The sequence below is a fragment of the Anas platyrhynchos genome, chromosome 2 (assembly GCF_047663525.1).
Source record: "Anas platyrhynchos isolate ZD024472 breed Pekin duck chromosome 2, IASCAAS_PekinDuck_T2T, whole genome shotgun sequence".
NCBI classification, from domain to species: domain Eukaryota; kingdom Metazoa; phylum Chordata; class Aves; order Anseriformes; family Anatidae; genus Anas; species Anas platyrhynchos.
Window position 1 is genome coordinate 50,435,750 of NC_092588.1, and position 27,655 is coordinate 50,463,404.

The 27,655-nt window shown below is 42.7% G+C and overlaps 1 protein-coding gene across 5 annotated transcripts in view; it reads right to left on the reverse strand.

Moving 5' to 3' along the window:
- The window catches only part of ANKRD12 (ankyrin repeat domain 12), a 63,985-nt gene extending 38,813 nt beyond the window's left edge, over window positions 1-25,172 (reverse strand). Inside the window, exons 1-2 of one of the 5 annotated variants that reach the window (XM_038175428.2) lie at window positions 24,956-25,172; window positions 4,280-4,417 (exon numbers count right to left, since the gene is read on the reverse strand). In XM_038175428.2, coding sequence (XP_038031356.2) covers window positions 4,280-4,366 — 87 coding nt within the window. In that variant the 5' untranslated portion in view covers window positions 4,367-4,417; window positions 24,956-25,172. Of the gene's footprint in view, window positions 1-4,279; window positions 4,419-17,297; window positions 17,443-19,070; window positions 19,279-24,955 lie in introns of those variants that run through there. The other 4 variants (XM_038175429.2, XM_038175430.2, XM_038175432.2 and 1 more) reach the window with 4 other exon arrangements.
- Window positions 25,173-27,655: the final 2,483 nt, after the last annotated feature.

The window sequence follows — 27,655 nt, forward strand, 5'->3', positions numbered from 1 at the left end:
TCTCAGGAGGTTAACAAACAGCAGCCTGGACAATCTCTTAATATCCCATTCCAGCTCTATTTTCTGCTATGTCTACAATCAATGACAATACACAAAAGGAGACAACGCAGTGCCATATAATTTATAATCTAGCAGATGTACTAAACCTCAGTAGAATGAGCATTTCTTTCTGCCTATCAAAAATAATTACATACTGAAGCACGTTCTGCATGGTACTAAAATGGCTTTGGGAATAACTGTTGTTGGAGCCTTCTAAGATGAGATTTACTTTTTACAAAGCGAAAATGCATTTCTCCTTTGGACCACAGATCTACCTTTTACTTGCAGACTTTCTGCCATTGAAGATATACATTCAGAAAAATTAAAATTTCCTTATGTTTATAAAATACCTCTTGCAAACACTGAAGGATCTACCTGTTGTACAGTCTTATCAATTTTTATGTTCGTAGGGCAAGCAACAAAAATAGAAACACATATAACATATATGCTAGAAGCTCGTTTTATTAACCTGAATATTACTCCATGCATGTTCTTAAGTTCTCAAAAGAACTAAAAAAAATTAGCTAGTTCACATAGCTATTTACTGGTTATCAGAACAGCATAGTAAATATCAACTTTCACTCAACAAGTATGAAAGATTAAGTCTTATAGCAACAGTAACTTTAGGACTGTTGAATGTAAGAACACCTATAATTAAACTACCTATCTTCCATCCATATAGTCAGAGAAATTAAGCTCTACAAGTAGATCAAAAATACTTCTGCACCAAAAAACTTGTATTAGTGGACACAGAAGTAAGAACAAATTTACATGTCGAAGTGCAGAAGTGGTTCGATTGCACTCTCCTACCAAAAGATTTGAAAAGAAAGCCAAAGCTACATGAAAAATAGAATGCATTTTTTATACTAAGGACCACTAAAAATTTTTACTTCTTTATTCTTTATACCTCCAGCAGCATCACCTCCTTACGGTATTACATTAGGTTAACTAATCTTTTTCATAAGAAGTTCTAACGCTTAAATTATTATTGCTTTTAAATCCATGGTTGCAGATATGTACATATTACATATCTAATACGTATCTTTATCTGCTTTACAGAAATTTCAACTACTTTCTAAGGATACTTCACTTTAAATAATCACTATCCAATTTTGCCTAATCCATCTTCACTTTAGTTTCATGTTTGTGCGATACAATTTTGCCCCTTGATTTACTTTGTTTCTAACTCAAATTTTAGTGTTACCCTGTTGTCTGTTGAATTTCAAGTCATTTTCCAGGCTGAATCCAAATGATTACATTTTGGCAATATTTTGTCTATTTTTTTCCTAATACAGGAGGAGAAACTGCACATTATTCAAGGGCCAGCTGAACACTACTGCCTATTGCTTGTTTTTATGTTGAAGAACAGTGTGTGTGTGTGACTTACATGACTATTTACTATCTTAATCATATATTCATTTTTCCTCGAAATAAGGACAAAAGTAACCAAACTGCACTTATGCTAAAAACGTGACTACAGCAAGGTTAACTGCAATGCTTAAGAAATTCTGTAACGTTACTTAGGATCACAGCTTTTCAGCATTATTTATTCTTATTATTTCCGTACAACCCCAAACCTAATCCTACGTTAGTCTCAAATTACACCTCAAACAACATGCCAAGGTAGATAGTGAACAAGACTGAATGCAACAAAGGGAGCAGTTTGTCAATTTATTTTTTGGTATCCATGTAATTAGTCCACATAGCCATGTCCTTGGTCAAACTTCCACTTTCTCCTGGGCTTTAAGATGCCAGTGAAGGCTGGATTACTTGGGAAAACTAATCTCAAATACTGAGTAACCCAACGTGTTTGTCCATGTTTCTAATTAGTGCACTGTACAGTCTTACCAACATGCATTTCCTTGTTAGAGCAACCAGCTATGGACAAACCACCACCACAACCAAAGTGACAATGGAAATGTTTCATGTGACTACTAAAAATAGGAAGTTAATTTAGTCCTTTCTAAATCGAATGAAAATTTACCATATTTCCACCTCCCCTACCTGGTGCTTAAATAAAGGACACCGTGTTCAGCTTTCTCTTTCCTGGAAAAATTACTAACTTCATTCATAACAACTACTACCTTTGTGCAGCTTTTTTGCCAGAATGTATCTGCATTTCAAAAGCTTACCCAGCTTTTGCAGAGATAGCAGGATATGGGTGTTAAACGGCTCAGCAGAGGGACCAGTTTATAGCGATCAGAGACAGGAGATTACTGCAGAGAAAGATCTCAAGGCAACTAGCAAACACTGAGCTGGGCGTAAGGGTCACTGCTAAGGCAGCTCCTTTGGCAATGGCTGCAAATTCACCAGCCACTGGCATCATTTTTCTACTATAGTAGCACGCAACAGGGAGAGGAGAGTCAGAGGTGGGGCATGGAAGAGGAAAGGAGGCCTCAGCACTAAACACTTGGTTTGACAAGTTGATTTATTTTTAACTCAGACTGCAGAGCTCTTTGTATGTAAAATTCAGAGCTTATGGATGAAGAAAGTAATTTGAACTATAAAAATATGAACAACTATTTGTATACACATAAACCTATAAGTAAATGCATTCCAAGCATTTCAAGCTGTATCTTTAGCATAGAAACAGGAAAATTTAGAACTTGACATATGCCAGAAAACCCACTATTTCTTTTTTGATGCAAGTGAAAAGATGAAAACATACTTTAACCTGTTCTAGATTTTTTTTTAATTAAAAACACATATAAAACTTGAAAAAAAAATGACACAGGTGGTTTCCTAGAATGAGCAGCCATTGCTTATCAAAGATTTTCAGGTGTCAGAAGTTTTTTTTGCCCAGAAATACTGCAGTGTCAAGATGTGAGTTTATTAAGCCAGAAAATATTTTTGTTAGTTAAATAAATCATCTAAAAGCTTTAGAAACTCTAACTTACTTACAAGTAAATACATAAAAAGGCAGTACTGAATTCTGCTAGATTTCACTGCAATACCCTTTCTGTTCCTCCTGTTTTTAGGTCCCACTGATTCCCCCCTCCTTTCCAGTGTTGAATTTCCCAGTATTTCAGTTAACTTGACTATATGCTAAAGAAGAACAAGAAGGAAAATAAACACACGTTTTTTTTGTCCCTTTACTATAAGTCAACTTCCTCTCCCCATTTCACTCTAACTTCTTTCTCAGCTATGTAATTTATCACTGTTAGCAGATATCAATATTTTTACCTCACTTTACTGGGACCCATAAAAGAAACTGAGAAGAAGCTAAAAAGTCTAATGTTTTGTATAGATCTTTTTGGAAGACATACATTTTAAAGCAGATGCTGGATCTTCTATTCCCCCCCTTTTTTTTTTTTTCATCTCCACCTGTCTTATTCATTAAGTGGTCTTCCAGGAAAGACTTCAACAAAATACTAAGTATGAGCAACACACCATCTCCTTTTCTAAAGGAGATAGCTTTAAACATCATTTGGGAGCTAAATGGATTCTGTCTCCACAGGGCAACATACAACTTAGAATAATATTCTGTATTTTAAGTTATAACTGTTACTATTCATTACAGCTAATTACAGTTGTCCATTTTACAAGTGTACCATGCAGACAAAACTGAGAACTGGGTTATTTATGACTTGCCTCTAGAAGTTAGAAAATGAAAGGATACTTCACATTTATGAACAGACCAGCTTTTAGTACCACTGGACCCTGCATATCCCTTTATTTTCCAGCAGTCAAACATGGATTGTACAGTTTTTAACATGGCTTCACTTGTACTGGAGCTACTCTCAACCCCTCTGCAGCATTTGGCTTTCGAGTCCTCCCAGAGGGGAACAAGTACCTGTGTTACAAAGGATCCTAAGAAACTTGTGTTCGCTCATTGGTCTGCACTGTTACAGGCCTTCAGAAATGTTTCACCTGCTAGTTACAGAGACTAAGACACTGTAAAATTAAATTAAATATGAATCCTTGCTCTTGTGAGTGTATAAAGACTTCATATGATCTAAGATACGGAAATTATGCACTAACTTGCATTAAAAATATCAGCATATCCAGCTTCCTTTTGATCTAAGTTGTAAGCTATAACAAAAGGCATAAATTCTGTTCCCTAATTTAATTTAGGCATGAAAGCATGTAAAAAATTGCACTAGATTTTTTTCCTCTGTAGGTAAGATTTCAGAATTTAGTTTTTTTATTTATTTCTTCCCATTACAGCAACAAAAACTGTGATACAACACATGCTTTTAATTTCACCAAAATGAAAGGAACACGAATATAATTTTATTACCTTTCTTGCAGTTGGTTTTTCCACCATGGTGCTATCACTGTCCGAATTTTCTATTTGAACTGTTTTTGTAGATGCAAATTTGGGCATTTTATAGCTGTTTAGCTAGCTGTATTTTGTATCAGTGGGTTCATCGTGTGTCTGAAAAACAAACAAAACAGCAAAACCAACATTATATAAATATACAAATTAAAGTGTCGTATCAAGACAAATGTTCTTATCGCAGATGGTAACAGAGCTGAATTGTACTCCAGAAAGTAGACTGACAGTAATAGCAGACTTCAAGCATCCTTCTCACTTACAGCTTCCACCCTGGGGTGAAAACCTAAATGCTAAACAGAAACATGGCTACTGCTGAGGACAGCGTCATTGGAAAATCATAAAGCCACCCACTGAACTGCCTCATCCTTCCAACCTACGTCTTTGGCGGACTTAAAGCTTTCAGGTATTTGACATCTCATTGCTGCTCACCATGTCACTTTGTTTTATAGGTCATAAGACTGGGAAGATGCACGGAACCATTTCCAGCAACACTATCAACAAAAATTATTTTTCTAGCCAGGGAAACTGAAATATTGTGTACCTAAAATATTTCAGAAAGGCAGTCAAATCTTGGTGACGTGCTATCCATCTGATAGAACAAAAGAGATACATTAGAAGAAAAATCTTTTAAAGGTTAGGCCTGGAAGTAGAAGCCTTAATTCCCGTTATCTAGCAAATCAACCACATAAGCCATCACTAGAGATGTGTGTATACAAAACTCAAAGAAGTCTGTGGTGTTTCATCTCCGGGGCACACTGAATAAGCATCATGACAGTTTCACATAATACAATTTTTAATTTCCCATGTTACTTTTGGTTGCACTCTTCTACTTCAAGACAGTTGAAACATTTTTAATACCTGACAGTAAAAGTCAAGGTCATCCCAAAAACTTATTTCAGAAACAGCAGAAGACTGCCCTTCACTGCCAGCAGTACACAGTCTAGTGATTTCTAGCATTATTCATTTATAATCTTTTTAAGAACTATAAGTTCTTACAACAAAGAAAGTAGTTATGATCAATTAAAAATCCAAAATACCCTGTCAACACACCAGAATTTTTACTACACAACCCGTTAAGTACTACAACATGCAAGTTTAGACTGAAAATCTGCAAATGCTATCGATTCTGAGTATCAACCAAGCAAAATAGCTAAAGCTTCCCTTCATGTTCTACATTTAGGGCAATTGTCAGAGCAGGAGCCAAAACAGGATGAGAATGAGCAGAGCACACTCAGCTCACTACAGTGAATGAGTAAGAGACTGAAAAAGAAAGGCAGACAGATGACGTTAGAAAGTTAACCTAAAGAAGTCTGTATCAACAACTCGCATTTGACTCGGGGGAGCTCATGAGCAATCATCTTCAAGTCTCCAAAGGCGTGCTGTTGATTTACTCTGCTCCGGCTCGTTAGAAGTCAAGCACATTGCTAAGGCACTGTATGCTCATGTTCCTCATAAATCCCAAAATCCAGTAAGAGATTTGTGGCTTAGCTGAGACTCAGAAGCCAATTCCCAGCTCCGGGTGAAAACCAAGAGATCTAGACCAAAAACATGGTCTACAGCAAGAACAGTCATAACCAAAAATCCTGAAGTCACTTGCTGAACTCATCCGTCTTGCACCTGTAAAAGTGCCTGAGATGAAAAGGTCATGTGAAAAGAAAAACTCCATTTGACTTCAGTTTAAAGCTTGTGATGTCATATTTATCTCTTGGAGCTGATGTGTCACATTTACAGGATCACAGTCTTACTGACTCTTGCAGTAATTTTTATTATTATTATTATTTAAATCTCAACTAGGTTTTATTTCAGGTGTGAAGTTTCTATTGCTACTTTACAATTAAGATTTTGGGATCACCATGCAGAGAATTTGCTGCTGTTACAGGATCAGGGCCACTGGTTTGGTTTGACACCGGTAACCAACAGACTAGAGCAGCAGAGACCGCTGGTTTCTCTTTAATGCACGCTAGTCCTGACACCCAAAACTTTTAAGATTCAAACAAATTTCTCCCTCCAAAAGACCTAAACTTATGTGAAATTCTCTTACAGAATACTTGGTTGAGATGAATACTGTTGCACACTACAGAGTAACATCTTACTTCCTTATTCTTCCATAGGAGGAAGAGAAGAACAAGAGAGGAAGAAAAGTTCAAAATGCCCAGTCCCAAAGTCAGCAAATTAGGAAATGCCAAACTAAAGTCTGATCCTTCCCTCCCCCTGCCCCTACGCTGAAGTATTTTTCTTTTAACATTAACCACAAGCTTATAAAAAAACAGGAAGAGCTTAATTAGAAACTCTCACATACAATAACCTGAATCTTGTTTCCACTGTTACATCAATATAAAAAAAATACAATACTGTGAAATTCCTAATATTTTACTTTTGCCCAAGACACAAGAAACAGTAGCGTATTCCCTCACTTCGAGTAGGGTCAATGAGATTTTATCAGTGTCAGTGCTGATATAGAAACAACCATTCATTTTTAACTGACATTGAAACACGTTTATATGCCTGTTTGTTTTCCTTGTTTTTTTTTGTTGCAGGAAGAAAAAAAGAGTTATCAAGGCAACAAAGAGTGTTTTTGAATTAGTTTCCTGTATTTCGCAGGAAACATTTTTTAATGCTAAAATAAGCAACGAGTTAGTACCGTCACAGACAGCTAATACCACGCTGATTGCACCACACACGCAGTGCTGCCACGAAAAACAAATATTTCTGTTTTGGTGGGTTTAAAAAAAACAACTCCCCTAAAAAAACAACAAAACCACACACACCACAAATACGCTTTTGCTCAGTTAGCCTCCCCAATCCTACGTTTCAGTTGCAACAATTCCCAAGTTGAACTGTGCCCCAGTTAAGGCTTTTGTAAAAATTAAAAAAAAACAAACAAACAACAACAAAAAAAACTTCAGCAGCAATGATGCTCATAGTCTGAAATTGTCATTCATTGCTTTATTTCGAAAATACAACAAAACGGCCTGTACATTCTTCCTGTTAACTATTTGGGTATATCATCATGATCACAACTACTTTAAAACCGATTGACAACATGTAAAAACGATATTTGAATCAAAAACTGTCATTATTTCAATCAATGTATTTCTTATGGCACATTCAGCCATTTTCTTTCCCTCCTTTTTCCCTGATGCTTGACTCCCTGAAACCACCTCTGCTGCTGCTGAGCTTCTCTTCCCGCACTGCATGGGAACGTGCCTGGCTCTGGCAGCATGGAGCCCACCTCCACCAGCTCCAGGAGGTCGAGCACCAGGCCTTGGCTCCTGCCTCACTGGATTCACCTGCATTTGGTGAAGGCCAGCTTCTCCTTCACGAGCCACACGGCCTCCGACAGGGCCGATCAAGGACACCCTCAGCAAGTCTTCAGATGACACCAAGCTGAGCAGTGCAGTTGATAGAAGGGGAGGAAGGGATGCCACCCAAAGGGACCTCAACAGGCTTCAGAAGTGGGCCCATGTAAACCTAATGAGGTTCGAAAAGGACAAGTGTAAGATGCTGCACCTGGGCCAGAGCAATCCCAGATTTGAGCACAGACTGGGAGAAGAACTCAATGGGAACAGCCCTACAGAGAAGGACTTGGGGGTTCTGGTGGACAAAAAGCTCAACATGAGCCAGCAGTGAGTGCTTGCAGCCCAGAAGGCCAACTGTGTCCTGGGCTGCATCATGAGAGGGGTGGCCCCTGCTCTGCCCTTTTGAGGCCTCACTCAGAGTACTGTGCCCAGGTCTGGGGCCCCCAGCACAAGAGGGATGTGGGGCTGTTAGAGCGGGTCCAGAGGAAGGCCACGAGGATGATCAAGGGGCTAGACCATCTGTCCTATGAAGACAGGTTGAGAGAGCTGCGGATGTTCAGCCTGAAGAAGAGAAGGCTCTGGGGTGACATCATTGCAGCCTATCAGTACTTAAAGGGGTCTTATAAAAAGACTGGAGAAGGACTCTTTACTTGGGTAGATAACGATAGGACAAGGCGGAAGGGTTTTAAACTAAAAGAAGAGAGATTTAGATTAGAGGTTAGGAAGAAATTCTTCACTCAGGGGGTGGTGAGGCACTGGCACAGGTTGCCCAGAGAGACTGTGAATGCCCCATCCCTGGAAGTGTTCAAGGCTAGGTTAGATGAAGCTCTGGGCAACATGATCTAGGGGGTGGCATCCCTGCCCATGGCATGGGGCATTGGGATAAGGTGAAACAAGGTGATCTTTGAGGTCCCTCACAACCCAGGCTATTCTATGATCATACAAGGGCAAGAGGATGATGGAAATGCTTTCACAGTAAATGTAAACTAAAAGTATTCTTTAAATAAAGATCAGATGATGTAGTTGTAAATACAACTTTAAAGTTGCATAATCACAGAAATGTAAGTGAATGAACAAAGCAAGGGTGTTCCTATTTTGTTCACCACATGATCAAAATCCAAAGTGAATTCATTTGGTTCTTGACCCCAGGCTAATCATGATTTGAAGAGAGAAGGGCTTTAGGAGATCACAAAGAGTTAGTATCACATACTGGATTACTAAAGCAGGTTATTAAGCCACTCCAACTATCATAGAGACTACAGCTGCATTTTCATTACATGTTTTATATACCAGGTTTCTATTTTACAATCCAAGGGTAAAATACCTTTCAAACACATACCCCAAATACTTCAGAAAAAAATAAAAGTACATTTTGTAAAAAGGTAGAGTTGTTTCTTTCATGACATGGCACTACAGTCAAGAAATGTAAGCAAACTACTCAACCTATGATCATGTAGTGGATACTACTGTAAAATCCTAAACTGACGAAGTGACTTCACTGATGTTTTTACTTTATTTACATTTGCCTGCAAGGTCAGTGCCATTTTAACTCATGTTCTCAACACAGGCCACAGACATTTGCATTCCCAGTTGAAACGTAGAACATTAGCAGGTTCTTCTAGGGATACCTCAATCTGCCTGCTCAGAGTTTCCTTCAGGGGTGCTCCTTAATGCAGGTACTGGTTTATCAGGAAGCCTCGATGTTTCAAACCAGCAGAACCCTAAATTAAAAGTTATACTCTTTACATTTAAATTATTTTCCTTTGTCACAACACTGTCAAAACAAGCAGTTTCATCACTTTGTCTGACAGACAGGCACAACTGTGCTTTTCTTCTAACAAATGGATCCATTTCATGCTTTTAGTGAAATGTAAAAACTGCTTTCTGCTAAAGAAACTTCCCCACATTTAACAAAAAGTGAGTACTCTGACTTCTTGCTCTTTATATTGGGATGTCTTTCCTGGACATTTGTTATCAGTCAATAATCTATTATTTGAAATAGCGTATGGAACTTTTCTCTCAGTTGTTTTTCACTTAAAGCAACTTAAAATAAATCCAATTTTGTCATTAAAGTAACAAAGGTAAGCATTTTGACAGTTCTACAGAGTAATATAAAAAACTAGGATTATGTAATCTAAATCATAGAATCATAGAATCATAGAATATCCTGAGTTGGAAGGGACCCTTAAGGATCATCAAGTCCAACTCTTGACACCGCACAGGTCTACCCAAGTTCAGACCATGTGACTAAGTGCACAGTCCAATCTCTTCTTAAATTCAGTCAGGCTCGGTGCAGTGACCACTTCCCTGGGGAGCCTGTTCCAGTGTGCAACCACTCTCTCTGTGAAGAACCCCTTCCTGATGTCCAGAATAAATAAGCTAATAAAAACAAAATTTCAAGTACCTAGCTACAGAAAAGGATGGTTACATTAAATCCCTAATACGTACAAGTTACTATACTAGATTTGTTACTTTATTAGATTTGTACCTGCTCACAGCTAGCTGTAATGAAAGGGCACGCCTTCACACACAGAAAACAACCAAGAATTTACACAGTACTCCAACAGAGTCGCTGTCATTGTTGGTCAATCCCTTGGTACAAGTCCCTGCTTTCAGCCCAGTTTCCTGAGAAGCTGAGGCCTGTGTGATGAAGTTGATGCATATGCATGATTCACTGATGGCTTTCAAACCTGTAGATGGTTTTGTTGAAAACTTTTCTTTGCTGTCAGACTTAAAAGATATTAAGCAAGTTTCGTGGAAAAAGGCAGTTGGCAGAGAACAATTATAATTATCTGTCACTTTTCCCTGAGGGAAAGTTTCAGTATGAGCTTCATACCACGCAGCACGTAAGAAAAATCCACACAAAATGGCCTTTATAGACCACTTTTCCTTCTTTCCCCCATTTGCAGGGGAAAGTTTCAGCTGAGACTTGCATGTTCCCTGTCAACCAAACATACAGCAAATCTGTAAGAAATTAAGCATCGCTTAATTATCCCAGGATGTCTTTGCCCTAACACATACAGCAAGAAGTTAGATGATGCTTGGGGAAGGTTTTCTTTGGTAGCCCTGATGCAGAACTGATCTTGAAGGTTTGCTGACTGCCCTTGTAGCAAAGTAGTGGAGCACAAGATTGAACTTCTGTAAGACTGAGAGCAGATGGGTTAATTTCCAGGATACTGAATTTATCCTTGAGCTCTAGAATGCATTTGCAATTAAAAACGCAGGGGAGCTAGCATAAGGCAACCTTTTTAATTACCTTCATTCTTCAGTATTTCCCTTATCTTTTTATCCGCAGAAGAAAAAAAAAAATCCCTCTCTTCCAATAGGGATTTACTCCAGAGTGGGAAACAGTGAATCAACTGCACAACATTTCTGCTATAAATTACTTGACAGGAGTACTTCAGAATGTTTTGCTAAAATTAAACTTGTGTGAGTGACAGCTAAGGCTGCATCTACATTAGCAAGAAGTGCAGCACATCAAGAGCAGATCTCTTGAGTACAACAGCTGGTAACAAAAATCCAGAATTGACACTAGTCACATTTAGCAGTTTTGCTCCAAACTACTCCTATTGCAGCGCCATGTGCTAAAGGCACTTCAAAGGCTGGAGCGCATTCAGCACACTCCTGAACACATCTCAGTTTCGCTTTAGCCAAGAGCAATCAAGCCTGGGAATTGAGCAAACTGAACTACGGCAAGGAGAGATGATGGGGACGGTCACTCTACAGGTGTACTGCTGATTCAAACTAAGACACTGATGTACGTATCCTCTTTGACATCTCCTTCCTCCCACACCCTAAACTTTTCTTTCAAATCTTTTTAGAAATGACTGGTCTGACCTAGATCTCAACACTATTGAACATCTGTTATGGGAAGGAAGAAAGAAAGCTGGTGGATGAGTACGAGACAGAAACCTGAGAGCAACTGAACTGAGGGTGAGGGAGGCAAAAGCCAGCAATCCACATTCTGCTCAGAGAAAGCCAGCCCGTACGTGCACATCAGCAGCTCCAGCCTCGCCATGCCCAGTGTTATCTGTACTCTGGTGGGAGCATCAGATGCAGCTGAGGTTAACACATTGGCCAAAAAGAAATGGATATAGTACAAAGGACCAAAATGCACAGACAATTGGGCATTTAAAGGACAGCGTAAAAGGCAGTGTTTTAAGAAAATGGATATTAGCAAAACATATTCATTTAACTAAGTTGAATATTCTGTAGTGTTTTTTGGTTCTCCCCATATCTTTCTTACCAAGAAGATGCGGATGGCTTTGTACTTTATTTTACAGTAAAAGCATCTCAAAGGAAACAACTTTGAGAAAAGATTTCTTTCCAAAAGAGAGGTTAAAAAAGCTAGCAGTGCCAATGATACATAAAACTTTGTGACGGGTTGTGTAGCAGCACTGACTTTTTCCCCCTTCTTACACGAGTCATTACCTCTATAGTCAGTTACTCAAACATAAGCTTCGGCTATACAACAACCCAGCTCCCAGTCAGACTGCAATGTATGTGTTATCTGAGATTAGCATCTGCTTTTTCGCCTACAGCATCCAGTAAGAAAATGAATGGCTTGAGGTGGATCAAGAGAATTACGTGGGATATTTTGGTATGGGGTTAGAGACATGTAAGAGGCACAAGACCAGGAGGTTGGGACCTTGGCAAAAGGGACAGTTCAGGTCTGGACATGCAAGATTCAACACAGACTAAGAGGTAGGAAAGTCCAGCAGCACAGAGCTGGGCTTTTCTGGCTCAGAAGGTTAAGCACCACATCTGTGAAAAGAAACGCTGAATTTTGATCTATGTCCCACACAGTACGCCTGTGGATGAGGAGTACAGCTTCAGATGAGCTTCTTCATTTGTGAGAGAATGCAACTGTGATGAGGAAACAGCAGAGACACAGACTTGAGAGGACAAACATGGGGAGGAGATCGCACAAGACTCCGTGATCAACCCAAGGCTTCTCTCCCTCCTCACGATGTGGAGTACAAGCCAGAAATACCTAAACATTGGCATCCTTCTGGCTGTGTAAAAAATAAAAACACAAGCACTGCAACTGCTTTTAGTTTCAACTGAGAATGACAAACTTACTCCTGTTGTCAGTTTCCCACTAACTGCTTGGGGAGACACATTTGGAGAAACAAAGGCTTAAACACCGCTGTCATCTTAGGAGAGCATCAAGATGAAAGCAGAGGGCAGGATGGTGCCCAGGGCACGCTGCATATTTTCTAATACCAGAAGAACTGGACCAGGTATCCATCGCATTTCTGAGCTTATGAAGGGAACTCATGTATGGTTCAGTGCTTCACACCCAGCAGGCTCCATCGGGGTAACTGGAAGTGGACTTCTCATCAGAACCAATAAATGCAGCTAGCAGGAGGCAGATGCTGTGAGAAACACCGTGTGGGCAGCATTGTCAGGAGACAGTAACAGCATTGGGAACAGAGCCAGGAAGGAGGCTGGGGAGAAAAGATACAGAAAAAGATGGAAGCCAGGCCTGCTTTAGGAAAGCGCCAGAAGGGGCATTATAGACAGAGCTCTGCCGGTTCCACACAACTTGTCCTTCTCTGTCTCTTCCTATCCCACTCCCCTGCCCATTTTCTTCAGTGGGAGTTACACCTCCCACTCTTATCTCACACTTCTTATCTCTTTGCCATAGTAGAGAAAGTTCAGATCCCAAAATAAGGTGTATGGAAGAACATCTTCCAGATGAGAGGTATAATTTCACTTAAAGGCATACTGTGACATTCTTGCAACGTGTATATTTATTCTCTGATCACCTGAAAATTAGCAAGTTTTGCAGAAGGAGGGTGCAAATCAATATCAACCTGTCAAGAAACAGACAGGTGCCCTGAATTATGCTCTGTAATACAGCTCACTGCAGCAAAATGAAAGATTCTTCCAAAAGATGGTCAAAGCCTTTTTCTCCTTCAACAGAATAAGATTCATTAAAAATGGCCCTTTGAAGAGAAAGCCTACTTACAAGTCTCGTTAGAATATTAGACAAAATTATATTCTGTAATTTCTAAGTGAATGGTGACTGTAACTACAGACATATTAGTCTTTGTATCAAGGTTTTCATTGAAGGACTGCATAAATATAGCTATCCTATTGTCACTGCACCAGTTTATTTGATATTTGCAACAGAAACAATAAAAGGGTTACTAAAGGCTTAATTCGAGCAAAAGTAGCTCTAAGTCTTTGGTACAAAGTTCTGTGCAAGTGACACTGCTCAGCAGTGTTACTCAACATCTAACCTCCCAAATTGCTTAAGTCAAAGCTGGCTTGGTACAAAATGTCTATAGTAGTATTTTTTTCCCTAAAACTGTTAATACATTAAATATACCCAGCCAGAATGGCCTAATCATACACTTAAGTACATCCGTACCGGCAAGCCCACCTCCAGCTGCAGGCCAGAAGCATGCTGTCCTTTACAAGCTTAAAGGAAAACACATTTTGGGTAACAGGAGGTGAAGTAAGAAGCTATTTGCATCTTACACTATTTAAGACCACATTTTACCATCACTCGCTTCCTGTACGTAGCGTGCACTAAAATACCAGCTACGACGAGCAGAACAATTTACCAGGCACTTTTTGCCCCTCACTCTGTGCCATCTCACCATGCTCGCAGTCACCAGCAAGCAAGCCCTGCCACCTTTAGGTAGCCCACAGGTCTGGTATGTTGGAAAGAACAGTGTCTGAATGTTACACGCGGTGACTTTTAAAGATGAAAGACGACAAGAATGTTTTGGTTTTACAAATATCCACAAGCTCTTTCACATATGACCACGACAGCTCAGCCCATGCAGATTCCAGGGTGAGAGCGATGGTGAGATCTAGCGTGTACTCTCAATCTAACGCTGCCTAAGGCAACAGTCTGTTGTGGAATTAAGTGCAAATGCAGTACCCAGCGTGGACATGAGTCACAAGTTTGGCAGATTCTGCGGCATTTGACGATAAAATATGACAAAAACACTGCTGGTCCCGAAACGGGGAATTCTTCGTTCGTAGAATTTTCCTTTAAGCCTTGCACAGTGCTTGAGGTGACTGTGGCTACAACACGCAACACCGAGATCAGTTTTACTGCTTTGCTACAGCTATTGTGCAACCTCATAAAAACTGCCTTCCCTCCGCAGCAATTCCCCCTCCAAGGTTTTAGATGATACATTAAAATCAAAGAAAAATAAAAAAAAACAGCATAGACACAAGCACGCCTTTTCGAAATGCCATGAGAAGACTGGGATGTGTGCTTTGGAGACTCTCAAGGTCCTAGCTAATACACGGAATGGATTACAGGAGTGTATTTCTACATTTATTTTGAAATGCGGAGATACTTGAGATCCAAATACATTATAGGAAGATTTGTACAAGAAATCCTTTTGTTTTGAAAAAAATATTTGAGCCTCATTTTCGAGAGGTGCCCTTGCAGAGTGAAATAGGAAGGCGCAGCGACGACTCAACCTCCGGAACAGCTTTTAATACACTCCAGAGTACCTACTCATAGCATGCCAGACTGCACTACACAGGGATAGGATGAAGTCCCTAAAAAACAGCTGACATTCAGGCAGCAAGAAAGATTTTCCAGTACTTCAGCTGGAACTCACCACTACTTCCTACCAAAATAAAGAACGTACCTAATAGTCTAGGAATTTCTACTAGGAAGAGCAAAAAATGAGAGGATATACAACTCTGTCCTATTCGGAAAGGAAAACTAGGATCTTTGCAGGGATCTTGTTGTACTTGCCTAGATTCTGACCCAGGACGCCTCATTTTAAGAGCCTGCTTTTACCTGTGCTTGGTTTCACGTTTCAGACACCTCACAATACTCTCCCATTTATTTTCAGCGCTCACAGTAGGATCTAGACTTGTCAGCCTCTTTCGAACAAATACACTCTTTTAAAGGGTGCAACTGTATCCTTGTTTTCTGATTGAATTTTAGTGAGTAAGGAACTTATTTAACTAAACTCACCAAAGAATAAGCTTACCAAAGAATACAAAAACTTCCAGACTTACAAAATAGCCAGGGTTGGAAGGGATATCCAAAGGTCCCATAGGTCCCTTCGTTACCTGGTCACTCAGACATTTTCAACTCCCCTCCTACCTTGCAAAGAGCAGGTCAAGTTCATTACCTGAACAGGAAAAAAAAGGTAAAAGAAACCTTGGCAAATACAAGCCTTCCTGTTCTTGACCAACTGTAGATACCTATAATTCACACACCAGGGTTATAAGCAGCACATTGAGAAAAAAGAGAAAGCTTTGGCCCCAAGTTTAATTTACAAAATCTTATTCACTGATTTGAAATAGCACACAGCAGCATGCCTGTGAGATTTGTTGCATAGATTGACTTGAATTTTAAAGGTACTCTGGATAGATCATCCTCCAGTAATGGCTGTATATGAGCAAGAGATTGCTCCTCTGTCATACCACATCTCATCACTAGAGATGACTCCTTCGGTTTGGACAGCTGTAATGTTTTCTTACGACTACACTTACAATAAACACCGACCAAAAAAAGAACTGAAACTCATAGCACAGTAGTGCTGGACGTGTCTTGCCTCATACCAACTAAAACTCCATTACCTATCTGTCAGAATGAAACCAACACACTGGCACTGATTTGCTTCTGAAAGTAAAAACGTTAAAAAAGCAAAACAGTTTTACAACTCTGATTTTATTTATACTTCCTCGGACTTGAGCAATATTTTCACTTGCTAATCACTCCTTTTAAACTGAGCCACTACTTGAGCCCTGAGAGCTCCTGCTGCAGTGCTAAGTTACACTCAATACAAGAAGTGGACCTCAAGCCCCTGTAATCACTCTTACTCCTGGCAATCACAGGCAAAGTGCCGCAGCACTTGAGGAAACTTGCTTCTTTTGCTGTACTAAAGTTTTTGACAACCTGATGAAGTTCTGAAGAACCACTGACCAGAAACACATAGGAAGGGGCTTCATTTGCTTCCAGAGAAAGTTAAACCTTTTGCCACTCATACCGTGAATATTCCCTATTTCAGCTTGCCTTCACTTCCCCCTTAGGGAGAAGGAACCAACTTCATTTTTTTTTTTTTTTAAAGTAAACAAAAAAAACCCTTAACAGAAGGGCAACTTATCTTGGACAACACCCCAGAACCTTCTAGCCATAAATTAAAGCTTGAACTAAGAAGGTTTAGGCTCCCCTGCCTTCATAGACATTATTTTCGTAACACTGATGGAAGATGAGAACGCTTTGCTTCTTCCTTCATGTTGCAGATGGCAACTTAAGTTCAGAGAAAAAGTAAAAGCCAGGAGTTTTACTAATCTGTCGTAGCCATAATACATCAAGGACCTGATTTTTCAGAGTATTTCACATTACAAAGCACTTTGTACGTGGTTAGACCATAGCTACTAGTGGCTAGTTTCAGCTTCCATCAGCAGCTCCTCTACCCCACCACTGCTAGAATGGAAAAGGTAAAACAGTCTCAAAGCAATTAGCCACAAGTGAGGAAAACACACATCAAATACTCCTAAAAAGCCTGTATCTTACAATATTTCCACAACAGATGAAAATGCATTAGTTTTTAGAAGCAATACTCAGATTTCTTCAACATGGGATCCTCTCCTGGCAACCTCTTCCTAAAGTAGAGGACTTACTCCAGCCTCTGCAACAGGACTCCTCTTGGAGCAGCCTCCTTGACCACACAGCTGTACTTTACCCCAGAGAGCTTGTGATCCTCCTCATTATTCAACGTGGAGTCTCCACCGAAGAAGAGTCAGATCTTAATCCCACCCTTCCACCAGCAGAAGGGCAATCAATGCTACCCCAGTATACGGGGTATACAGACAGCATTTCTGACACAGCATAACATGAAGTGACACTGAAGTACACAGAAAGAGGATATGCAAATATGGACAAGAAGCACTCGTTTCACTTTTGTAAAACACTCCCATTTCCTTCCTTTACTCTCTTCAAAAATTCTAAGCCTCAAAAAGTTTGCAAGATCCTCCCACTGCAAGTGTCACCCTGCACATCATTTTAGTTATGAAAAAGCTAAAAGCTATTTGTTGATATCAGATGTCCAAGCTCACATGGAATTAATTACTGTTTAGATCTTGCCAAAGCACTGAAAATCAGAAAAGCTAACATTTTGACAAAATGTCCTCGTAGGTGCTATGCCAAACAATCTAGTCTTGCTCAGCATACAAGAGCCAAAAATTATAAACAGACCGCGACAGAGGAAAAGAGATCTAAAAAATGACCTTATGCTTTTTTCGCACAGATCAGCGAATATGGAAGAAAAATAATATGTTAGGCTCTGGTTGGTTCACTTCTGCTTTAACATCTCACAACAGAATATAAAATACTGAAGCCCAAGTATCCCAAAAGGCGTCCTTTTCAAAGGATTGGATACTCTCAACAGTTCTTAGTTGTCTACTGAAAGAAATATACAGCATCAAGGAAATGTCTGTAAAATAGGTACTCTGATTTATACCTACAGTTCAGAAGGGAAATCCTATCAAGTCAACAGTAGGTTACAGCACTGTCCATTACTTCAGAGAACACTTTGAAGGGATATGTGTTGCTGAGTAATGAAGCACATGGACTATATATATAGATAGATATACACACGCACATTTACACACACTACAAATCAACCTGCAAAACTGTAATCTTAAGAAATAAATTTTCACAACAGAAGTGGAAAAATACTAGTTTCAAAATGGTATACCAGATTGTTCAAGAATGGCAGAATAAATACCAACAAACCAGTACTATCTTACTAATTAAAATAAATAAATAGGTTCTATCACCAGTATCTCTTTATTCCCTCAATTTACTTTTAATATCCAAGAAAAATGCTGTATTCAAAGCATTTAAAGTAATGTTTTCTGACATGACTGATTTTAAATGAGGCAGGTTAAAATACTGAGGCTGAAACCGTGGAACCTGCGTAACATGGATCAGATGGCATTTACATCACAGAATAGCTTGGAGTGATTCAGAAGCAGAATATCCTGCCCGATCCTGAAGGATCTCTGTTGAAGCTTCCTTTTATGCATATTGGTAGGCACACGTCCTCCCCCTAACTGGGAGGGATGAGATGTAAGAAGCAGCATTGAAAAGAACAGGGCTGGCTCCTGGCATTAATGACGGTATGGAAACAAACCCAGAAAAGCATTCCCTCTCCCCAAAACAGCAATAAACCTGCCTTCCAGAAGCCACCGCTACCGACTCCCCTTTCGGCTGGGCTGGAGCGGCTCCCAGGCAGCAGCGAGGAGGGGACACCATTCCTGCTGCCCCGCTGACACCATCGCCAAGGCATGCCCTGCATTCCTCCGTGTGGGCCAGCACCGAGCTGCAGCCGGCTGCCAGAGCTGGCGAGGAACCTGAGGGGTGTTTGTCAGCGTGGCCTTGTTCTCCAGCGCGCCTCCCCGCTCCCAGGCTAACCCTTTGCACGGAAGAAATGAGGATTGCTGTTTCTACGTACGGCTGCTGCTCTGCGAGGAAGCGCTGGCAAGGAACAAAGCAGGTAACGAGGAGAGGACAGACACAACTGGTTGGAGAAATACTTGTTTTGCTGGAAAGGAATTCTGCCGGACCAGAAATATCCCAAGCTTCTTTTCAGACGTTATCAACAGTCAGATGATCATATCTGAAGAAATGCTCTTATCAGTATGTGTGCTCTAGTTATTTTTCCTACTGCTTCTTCCGCAGCAGAAAATAAGGTCGTTTCACTTTCAGTTTCCAACTCGCAAGCTGAAGCCCGAGTTGTACGCGCTGGAAGGGACTTGCTTCAGTTCAGTTCCAACACAAATAACATAGAATAAATACATACATCTGTCTTTTTTTTTTTTTCAAAATAAAAAAAAAAAGTAGAGACTGCACCTTTAAGAAGTGAGATGAATTGCAAATAAAATCTTATTTACGAAGTCACTTTTTTTTTAAAAAAAAAAAAAAAAAAAAAAAAAAAGACATAATTGAGAATCCGTGTAGCAGAACTGGGAACACACCACAGCTTTACAAGACTACCACACACAGGTAGTGCAAGAAGAATGCATCTTCTGACTGAAAAAAATCAAGTCAGTCAGGGAAAACACATTACCTACAATAGCTGAAAAAAAATAATAAAAATGTATCCCACAATTGAAAGAAAAAACGCTTGACATTTTTTGGATTTACCCAGCTTTCAGCAAGGGATCCCATCAGGCTAACTAGCCTCAGCAATCTTTTTTTCATGTTATTAGGCTGAATTCCAGGTTGAGCTGGTCATGGCTCCGAGCAATCTGCTCCAGCCAGCCGGGCTCCGAGCAGGGGGACGGACTAGATGACCTCCAGAAGCGCCTTCCAACCACAGCCAGGCTACGGCTCTGTTCCCTGAATTACAAATGCAGATGTTCTTTAACTCGCAGGCAGCACGTCCACCAGCACTCCTCTCTGCCTGCTGATACATTCAGCATACAAAAAGGTTTTTTAAGTCTTTCACGTTCTCCAGCAACTTACGCCGTGTAGTTAGGACAGCATTTATTCCAGGAAAGAACACAGGTGGCTAGAAAAACCTGCATAGCTTGTGAGTGCTGATGTCAGAGTCAAGTTAAATCGTGTCATTAAGCCAGCTGTGCAGAATACACGCTGAGAAGCATCCTATTCTTGCTGAGGCCCATACCTTGCTGTCAAAATAAACATCTGCATGGAAAAAAAAATTTCATCTCCTTACTCAGAATTAGACATACATAAGCTTCCAGAGTGCCAGAAGGGACCTCTCTCTATTCTAGGGAACCTAGAATAAAGCCATACATAAAATATATACACTCTATAAAGGAGATTCTTGATCCTATAAAGGAGAAGCCTCTTCTGGGAAAGAAGAGCAAGCCATGCTTGCCCCAGTACTCTGTCAGGAGCTGAAGGCACTTATTGCAAAATCCATGATTAGTCCTCCCTTTTAATCTACAAGTCTGCAGAACTTGCATGTTCACAGGTGCTTCCTCTTGAGTCTTTTTTAGGATGAGCTACGGGTTCAAAGGAAGCACCTGCGCAGATATTTAACATAATGATACTCCCTTGAAGCCACACGGAGAAGTGGAGTTGGAAACCTCAGTTCTGATCTGCTGCTTATTCCCTAAAGATGCAACAAAAGAAATCTTTGTTGGCTAAGAAACACTGCTCCATTGGTACAGGGCCTACCAAAGAACTTGGAAGCAGCAGCCCCAAAAGGAACACCACCTGAAAACACGCAAAGGCTTTTCATGGGCTAAAAGCAAGTGAAGTGCCCAAGCCCATTAATAGTCCTTCAACTTCAGCAGGATTCAGCACAGGTAAGCGGTTTCCTCGAGTGCTGCTGTTGGTTATTGAGACCTAGAACAGCAGATGTAGAAAGGAAAGCAAGCGTCTGACTAGACTTACAGCTCCCCAAATGGACAACAGGGATTTTGTCCTGGCTGCTTTGTGAAGGTGTGCCAAGTACCCAACGGTCTTCATGGCCATCCCACGGCCATCACCACATATCACAAAGTAGCACAGCAGTCCCTTTACAGAAATGATTTTTCTTTGGGAGAAGAGAGCGCGGTGGAACAGATGGAGTAGAACAGGGAATAGCAAGAACCACGTTTGCAAACAAGTGTAACTATTCAGAGCTGTAAAACTACACTAAGTACTGCGATTAGCACTCAATGTTTTAATGAGTCAACCTGTTCTTTACTTTCCAGCCCCTTCAGTTTCCAGATATTTTCAAGATAAAGCTCTTTCTTTTTTAATTTTTAAAATACGGTTGTCAAGACCACGTTAGGAAAAGAACAGATTAGCATTAGCTCTCTCACGAGAGAACAGCAAGGAACAAACTTTCCTTTACCTATTAACTCGCAGTAAGAACCCAGATTACCACTGTGCCGACAGCGTAGAGCACCGCAGAAAGTCGACTTCTCTGCTAGCACTCTTTGTTGCAGATGATCTTAAAGCAAACAAAAACAAGAGAAAGATGTTCCTGCAAACTGGGTAGGGAAGCTATCTGACCAGAGCTTGAATAGTTTGAAAAGGCAGACGCCTATTAACCAGGATACAAAGGGCTCTGAAAGAGAAGAGAAACTGTAGGAAATGTCTTAATGCAAGTAAGCACATTTCTGCCGTTGTCAGGTGATGGAACTTTCTAAGATTTCTCTCACAACACCTCTTCTGGAACTGCAAAACATTACTTGGTTTCTGTTGCACTTAATACCTTCTGAAGCTCAGAGAGGGGGGTGAAAGAGCTTTTTACCTCTTATTTTCCAGTCTCATGAACGCAAGACAGCACAAGAAGCGGTTCCAACGTTCTCCATCAAGCTACTGGTAAGTGGAAAGCATGTGATGGGGTCAAAGAAAATACCTTAAGCCTTCCTCTTTGCCTCAAATTTGAGATTTTGCCTCTAATATAAATCGTATTTGTGTCTCAAATATTGGCATCAGCATAAACCCCTGTGAAACCAATCACCTTGCAACCTTGTAGCTACCTCAAGCAGGCTGAGTAACACCCATGAAACTGTGGAGAGTTTCTTAATTTGCTGCTTGCAAAAGATAAAAAAGCCCTTGCAGCAGATAAAAGGACTTCAGCTTTGCCAGATCCTGGGAGATAACCCAAAATAAGCCAAGGCAAAGTCACACTAACTCTCAAGGGCTCTTTAAATGAATGTTTAGGTTTTACAGAAGGTGGCAATAAAAGTCCTCAACTGCACAGATAAGCTACAAAGTCTGGCTCAGCAAGCTTACGGAGGAACTTTCCAAGACTTCTCTGGGTTCTGGAACAATAACGAACTGGTAAGGAAAAAGAGTACGTTAGCAAGGCTCTGACTTCTGTTATTCTGTTAACAAAACTATTCAGTGTCATAACACAAAATGCAAGACAGAGTTTGTGCTACTATTTATTTCATACCATCTGTCACCAGAGCCTAATGATGCAGTTAAAAAACATAGTCTGGAGACTAAATGACCAATCAACATTTATACTGCTCCATCTGCAATAGAAGACGCAAAAGAAAAAAAAAAAGCCAAACACTCAGAGGTGGGCTGGGCATGAATAAGATCAACAACAAAAAAAGTCAAAACTAAGTTGTTCTGAACGTGCAGGTTAACATTGCGGCGGCGGGTTAATCATTACACATTTTGTGATCAATAGCTCGTTCCAATTTTACAGGGGATCAACTGCGCCAGTCTTCCAGGCAATTTCACCAGACTAAGATTGCCCAAACATGGCGAGTCGGGTCAACAAACAGAATTTACTTTCACGTAGCTGCACGCTCAACATGGAGGAGGACGTTCTAGCTCGGCCGTTCGTAGGTGCAGTCCTTCAGCTATATCCCAAAGTCTTCCACCTAGTTAAATTAGAGCTGCAACAGTTTCTGGGTTTTGTAGCAATTTAAACAGACTCCAGTGACACAAATAAGCTGCTGCTCCATCCTATAACAATTACTGTTCGATTTCAAGTTTATCCTTTTGACCCTAGCATAAATGGTAACGCAGTAGTATCCCCCCCCAGCTAACGTCAAATAAGTTTCAATGCTTCATGCAAGCAGTCACTCTGACTGCTTACTCAAAGACCTTGTCCTCAAAGAAGCCACCTATTGTGCAAGCCCACTAGAAGAAGCCATAAATGAACTTAGCTCGTTGCGTAGAGCCGGCTCTCTTACACAACATCTGTCATAAGTTTTGCTGCCTGTAGCGTTCAGAGCTCACCAATAACTGCGAATAGTTCTCTCGGTGGGAGAAGGCACGAGGAGATGGCAGCGGAAGGGCAGAAACCCTCACATCTCTCAGATTCAGCTGTCAGCTTGTCGAAACAACCACAGGCCCTCTGACCTCCACTGTCCGCTCTCCAGCCAGGCCCAGTGAGTATTTCATAAAATATATCTGAGAAAAGCCAGGCAATCAGAGAAGGGACTCGCACACTGGACAGAAAACACTGACATCACCACAAGCACACTGCCACGGTCCTCTGGGTGCTGAGGAAAACATTGGCACCCCTTGAGTTTTTGCGTTCCAAGACACCTGACAGGGAAGTCAAAGTACGTGGGGGAAAAAAAAGAAAAAGGAGCGTGAAGGGGTTTACTGCTACCTTCCCAACGTAGCACTGTGCTGTAGCTCAAAGCCTGCAATTTTATCTGAACAGACAGGTCCTCAAGGTTGCACAGAGACCTCCTGAATTCACATGGAGTGAGATTCAGGTCCCCAGCTCATCAAGGCCAGCTGAGGATCTGAGCTTTTACCTAAAGAATGACGAAAAGCAAGTGACACCCAACATCTGCACAAGCCCGAAAGAAAACGCCAACAGGTGAAACACCCTGATGCCTTTTAAAGCTCTGTTACTCCGGGCACTCCTAACCCCTGAACCAGGGCAGAGGGTTACAGGGGGAGGGAGGAAAGCACAGGGTGCTTACCTCTGCCCAGCCGCACAGCACCTGTGGGGGCTCCCCATGTCCCTACCTCAGTGACAGGCGTGAGGTGCACACCGAAAACCACTCGCACTCGAGAAGTGTCTCCCCCTCAGACCATACACGCTGATAACAGGGAATTATTTGAATGAAAGCTAATGATTTCTCAGCCGTGGTGATCTCAGCCTTCCCCACCGCTCCAGGATTAAACAGTTTTTTCCTGGAACGTGAGCACCCTTGGCCCGCTCCGCATCTGCCCGACAGCTTTGTGTTCCCGCAGGCACCACAGCTCGCCCTCCACGCTACTTTATCCCATAAACTGTGGAGTCATCCAGAGGTACACCCCATAAACTGTGGGGTCCTCCAGAGGTGGTCAAATAGAGGTTCCCCGCCTCATCCCCCAAAACAAAGGTGTGGGGAGGGCAGGTGACAGCTGCCACACACCACCTGGCTGGGTCGCACCGGGGAGGTGGGAAGGAAGGAAGGGGGATAAAATGGGATGAGGTGGGATGAAATGGGGGTAATGGGGGATGAAATGGGATGAAATGGGGTGAGGTGGAGTAAAATGGGGTGGAATGGAAGGGGATAAGGGGGGAGGGGGGCGGAATAAAATGGGATGAGGTGGAGAGGGGTGGAATAAAAGGGGATAAGGCGGAGCGGGGCGGAATAAAAGGGGATATTATGTTATAAAACGGGCTGAAATCCTTATGTTTCGTGTCAGCCCCCAGCCCCCCTGCCGGTGCCCGCCCCGCCGCCCTTCCTTTGTTGCCGAGCTCCACCTGCGCCGCCCGGCACCTGGCGGCCGTTGGGTGCTGAGGGAAGGGAAGGAAAGGGAAAGAAGCGAAGGGAAGGGAAGGGAAAGGAAGGGAAGAGAAGGAGGCGAGGCCAGCCCGGCGAGCAGCCGCCTCCCCGCCGAGCCGCCGTGCGGGCGGGCGGTGACAGCGGCGGCCATGGCTCCCCCCGCGGGCAGGCTCCTTACCTCCCCCTCGCCCAGCAGCACCGCTCAGGGGCGCCTCCCCGCCGCGTCCCCCCCCCGGTCCGTCCGTCTGTCCGTTCTGTCCTTCTGTCCGTCCCTCGCTCCGTCGCTCCGGTGGCCGGCGGGGTTTGAACGCCGCCGCCCCAATGCCGCCGCCACCTCCCCCCGCTGCCGCTGCCGCCCCGCCCCGCGCCCCGCTCCCCGCTCCCCCCCCTCTCCCCTCATAGCCGCGCCTAGCGGAGGGAGGCGGGGAAGGGAGGGGAGGGGAAGGAATGGAAGGGGCGAGCGGCGCGCACGCTCCCTGCCGGCCGCCCGAACTTTCTGGAAGCAGCAGCGGGCTGCCCCCCAGCCCCGTTAAGCCCCGGCTCCGTTAACCCCCTCCAGGGCTCCGTTGACCCCCCCCCCCCGGGGTCCGTTCCCCCGGCGGGCGCAGCCCCCTCCTCCCGCCGCCCCCGCCCCCTCCCCGGGGGGGGGGGTTCCGGCGGTGATGGCGCAGTGAGTTTTAACGGCCGGCGCTGCGCATGCGCGGCGGGACGCGGGCCGGCCCTGAGGGGAGAGTGGGGGGGGGGCTGCGGGACCAAAGCGGCGCTGGCGCTGTTAAAAAGCGACCCTGGCTCAGCGCTCGCTGCTCAGAAAGGGGTCGGCGCCCGGTCGTTAAAATAAATACACAGCGTGGCTTTAACGGCGTGTCTGCGTGGTTTTGTGCCCGGGGGGGGGGCTTCAGGCGGCGCCTCCCAGGGTGCTCCTGAGGGTCAGAGCGCTGAGGGGGCGGTGGAACAAAGCCCTGCGGGCGGTGGGGCTCCTGCTGCCCCGCTTTCACCTGTTACTGCGAATAAAGCAACAATCCCTCCCCATTTACCAAGCCAGAAACATCAGTTCTTCCCATTTAAAGGATATTGGGACAACGAAGCATTTGCTTCCGTTTAACTAGAAATATTCTGACACTTACTGGTTGAGGTGGCCTTACCACTTAAGGTGGATGACTTAAAATACTACCCTTGTTTCAGTAATCAATCCACAGGGTTCAGCGAAACAAAACAAACGTGTTTCTATGTTTAAAAAAAAAAAGAATTGAAAGTGCTGTGGTGTTCCCCTTTATAGAAACAAAAGGCATGTGCTGTGCCTCACGCCCACCATCTTTAATGGTCAGAGATGCTGGAATAAATAAGGTGGATAAAAAAATGGGTGCTAACCTCTTTTCTGTTCCGTAGGCTACATTTAATACCTTATTCTGACGAAGAGTAGGTATTCTGTGGACAAGGTCCACCACAAGTAGAGACTGGCGTCACACATCTTGAATATCCCCATGCTGCGCATCGCGTGGTTTAGGTAAACGTGTCTAATTTGCTTCCCAACATTTTTTGCAGAAATCAGCTCATTTCTTCTGCAAAGCAACTGCTGCCGTTCCCCTTTGACTCCATCAGCATACCTTGCGTGCTGTTGGCCGCCCAGGAGCAGGTGCGCAGGCACCAGTGACCGCATGACGAAGGGAGCCGCGTCCACTTCACCTTCTTTTACATCCAGCCAACCCCAAAGGTCATCGCTTGAGGTGGCGAGTGGGTTGAAAAGGAGGAGAGAGAAGTGTTTCCCAAGGCAGAGTATTTGTTCTTCTCACAGTGCTTAACAGGGCAGATGCTGATGATTCACCCCCTAACCATGACAGGCTGCAGGTGCAGTGCGGTGCTGTAATGCTGCGTTCCCATCCTTGTACATCAGCGCAGGCAGTTCCAGGATCCCTGTCTCTGTTGGTAGGTGTTCACAAACAGCAGCTGAGATAACAGGGAAACAATTTATACTTTCTGCAGCAGATGCTATGAGTTGATAATAACATCAGTAACTAAAGAAAATTCAGTTCCTTAAGCCTCTTGGGAGAACTCCAGTTCGGACTCTTAAAAAGCAACGCTTGTTGACCGCTAACCCTACGTTAACATCTTCCCCTTGCCTCCAGGAGTCCCTCCTTTTTACACAGCACGGCTGCAAAGCTCCCTCGTAGCTGTTTTGTGCCGACTTGCGTAGTACTTGCTGTGAGCTGCCTTCGCTAGTGAAACATCTCGTGCCATCAGCTGTGTGAGCTACACTGGTCTTAGCAAGATAAGCACGCACGGCAGCTGGTTCAGCTCTGTCACTGCTGAACTTCATCTAGTAACTGAGTGACTGAAAATCTCAAACTGCAGGAAAAAAAAGTATCTAAAGATAGGGACTTTATTCCAAGAAGTTGCAAAATGTGATGCTGATGAAAGCACACGTGCAAGCCTCGGGAAGGCAGCCATCAGGTCAGTCAGTGGGCCCACTTCAGGCACCGTATGGACAGAACTGAACGTCAGGGCTGGTTCCTTATTGACAGAGCAGTTCCAGGTAACATTTTTCTAGCAGTTCACAGAGGACATGGAAATCCTTTCCGACATCAAATGCATCATTGGGCATCTAGTGGAGTTTCCCATTACTCCTAACTTTATTCCGTCTTTACCAAAGGAAAAAACCACCACCGGTTGGACAGTGTTGATGGCCATGAGATGGACATCAAAACATTTTCTTCTAGGGCCAGAACAAACTGAGGAGACAACTGAAACAATGCAAACAAATCGCCCTGTCCACCTTTACGGATGGGAGGAGTCAGGCATTGCAGAGCTTTGTTTTTAGATACTTCTTTAGAAAAGTTCCAAACGTTTTAGGTAGGAAACTAAGCAGGGCTAAAACTCCCTT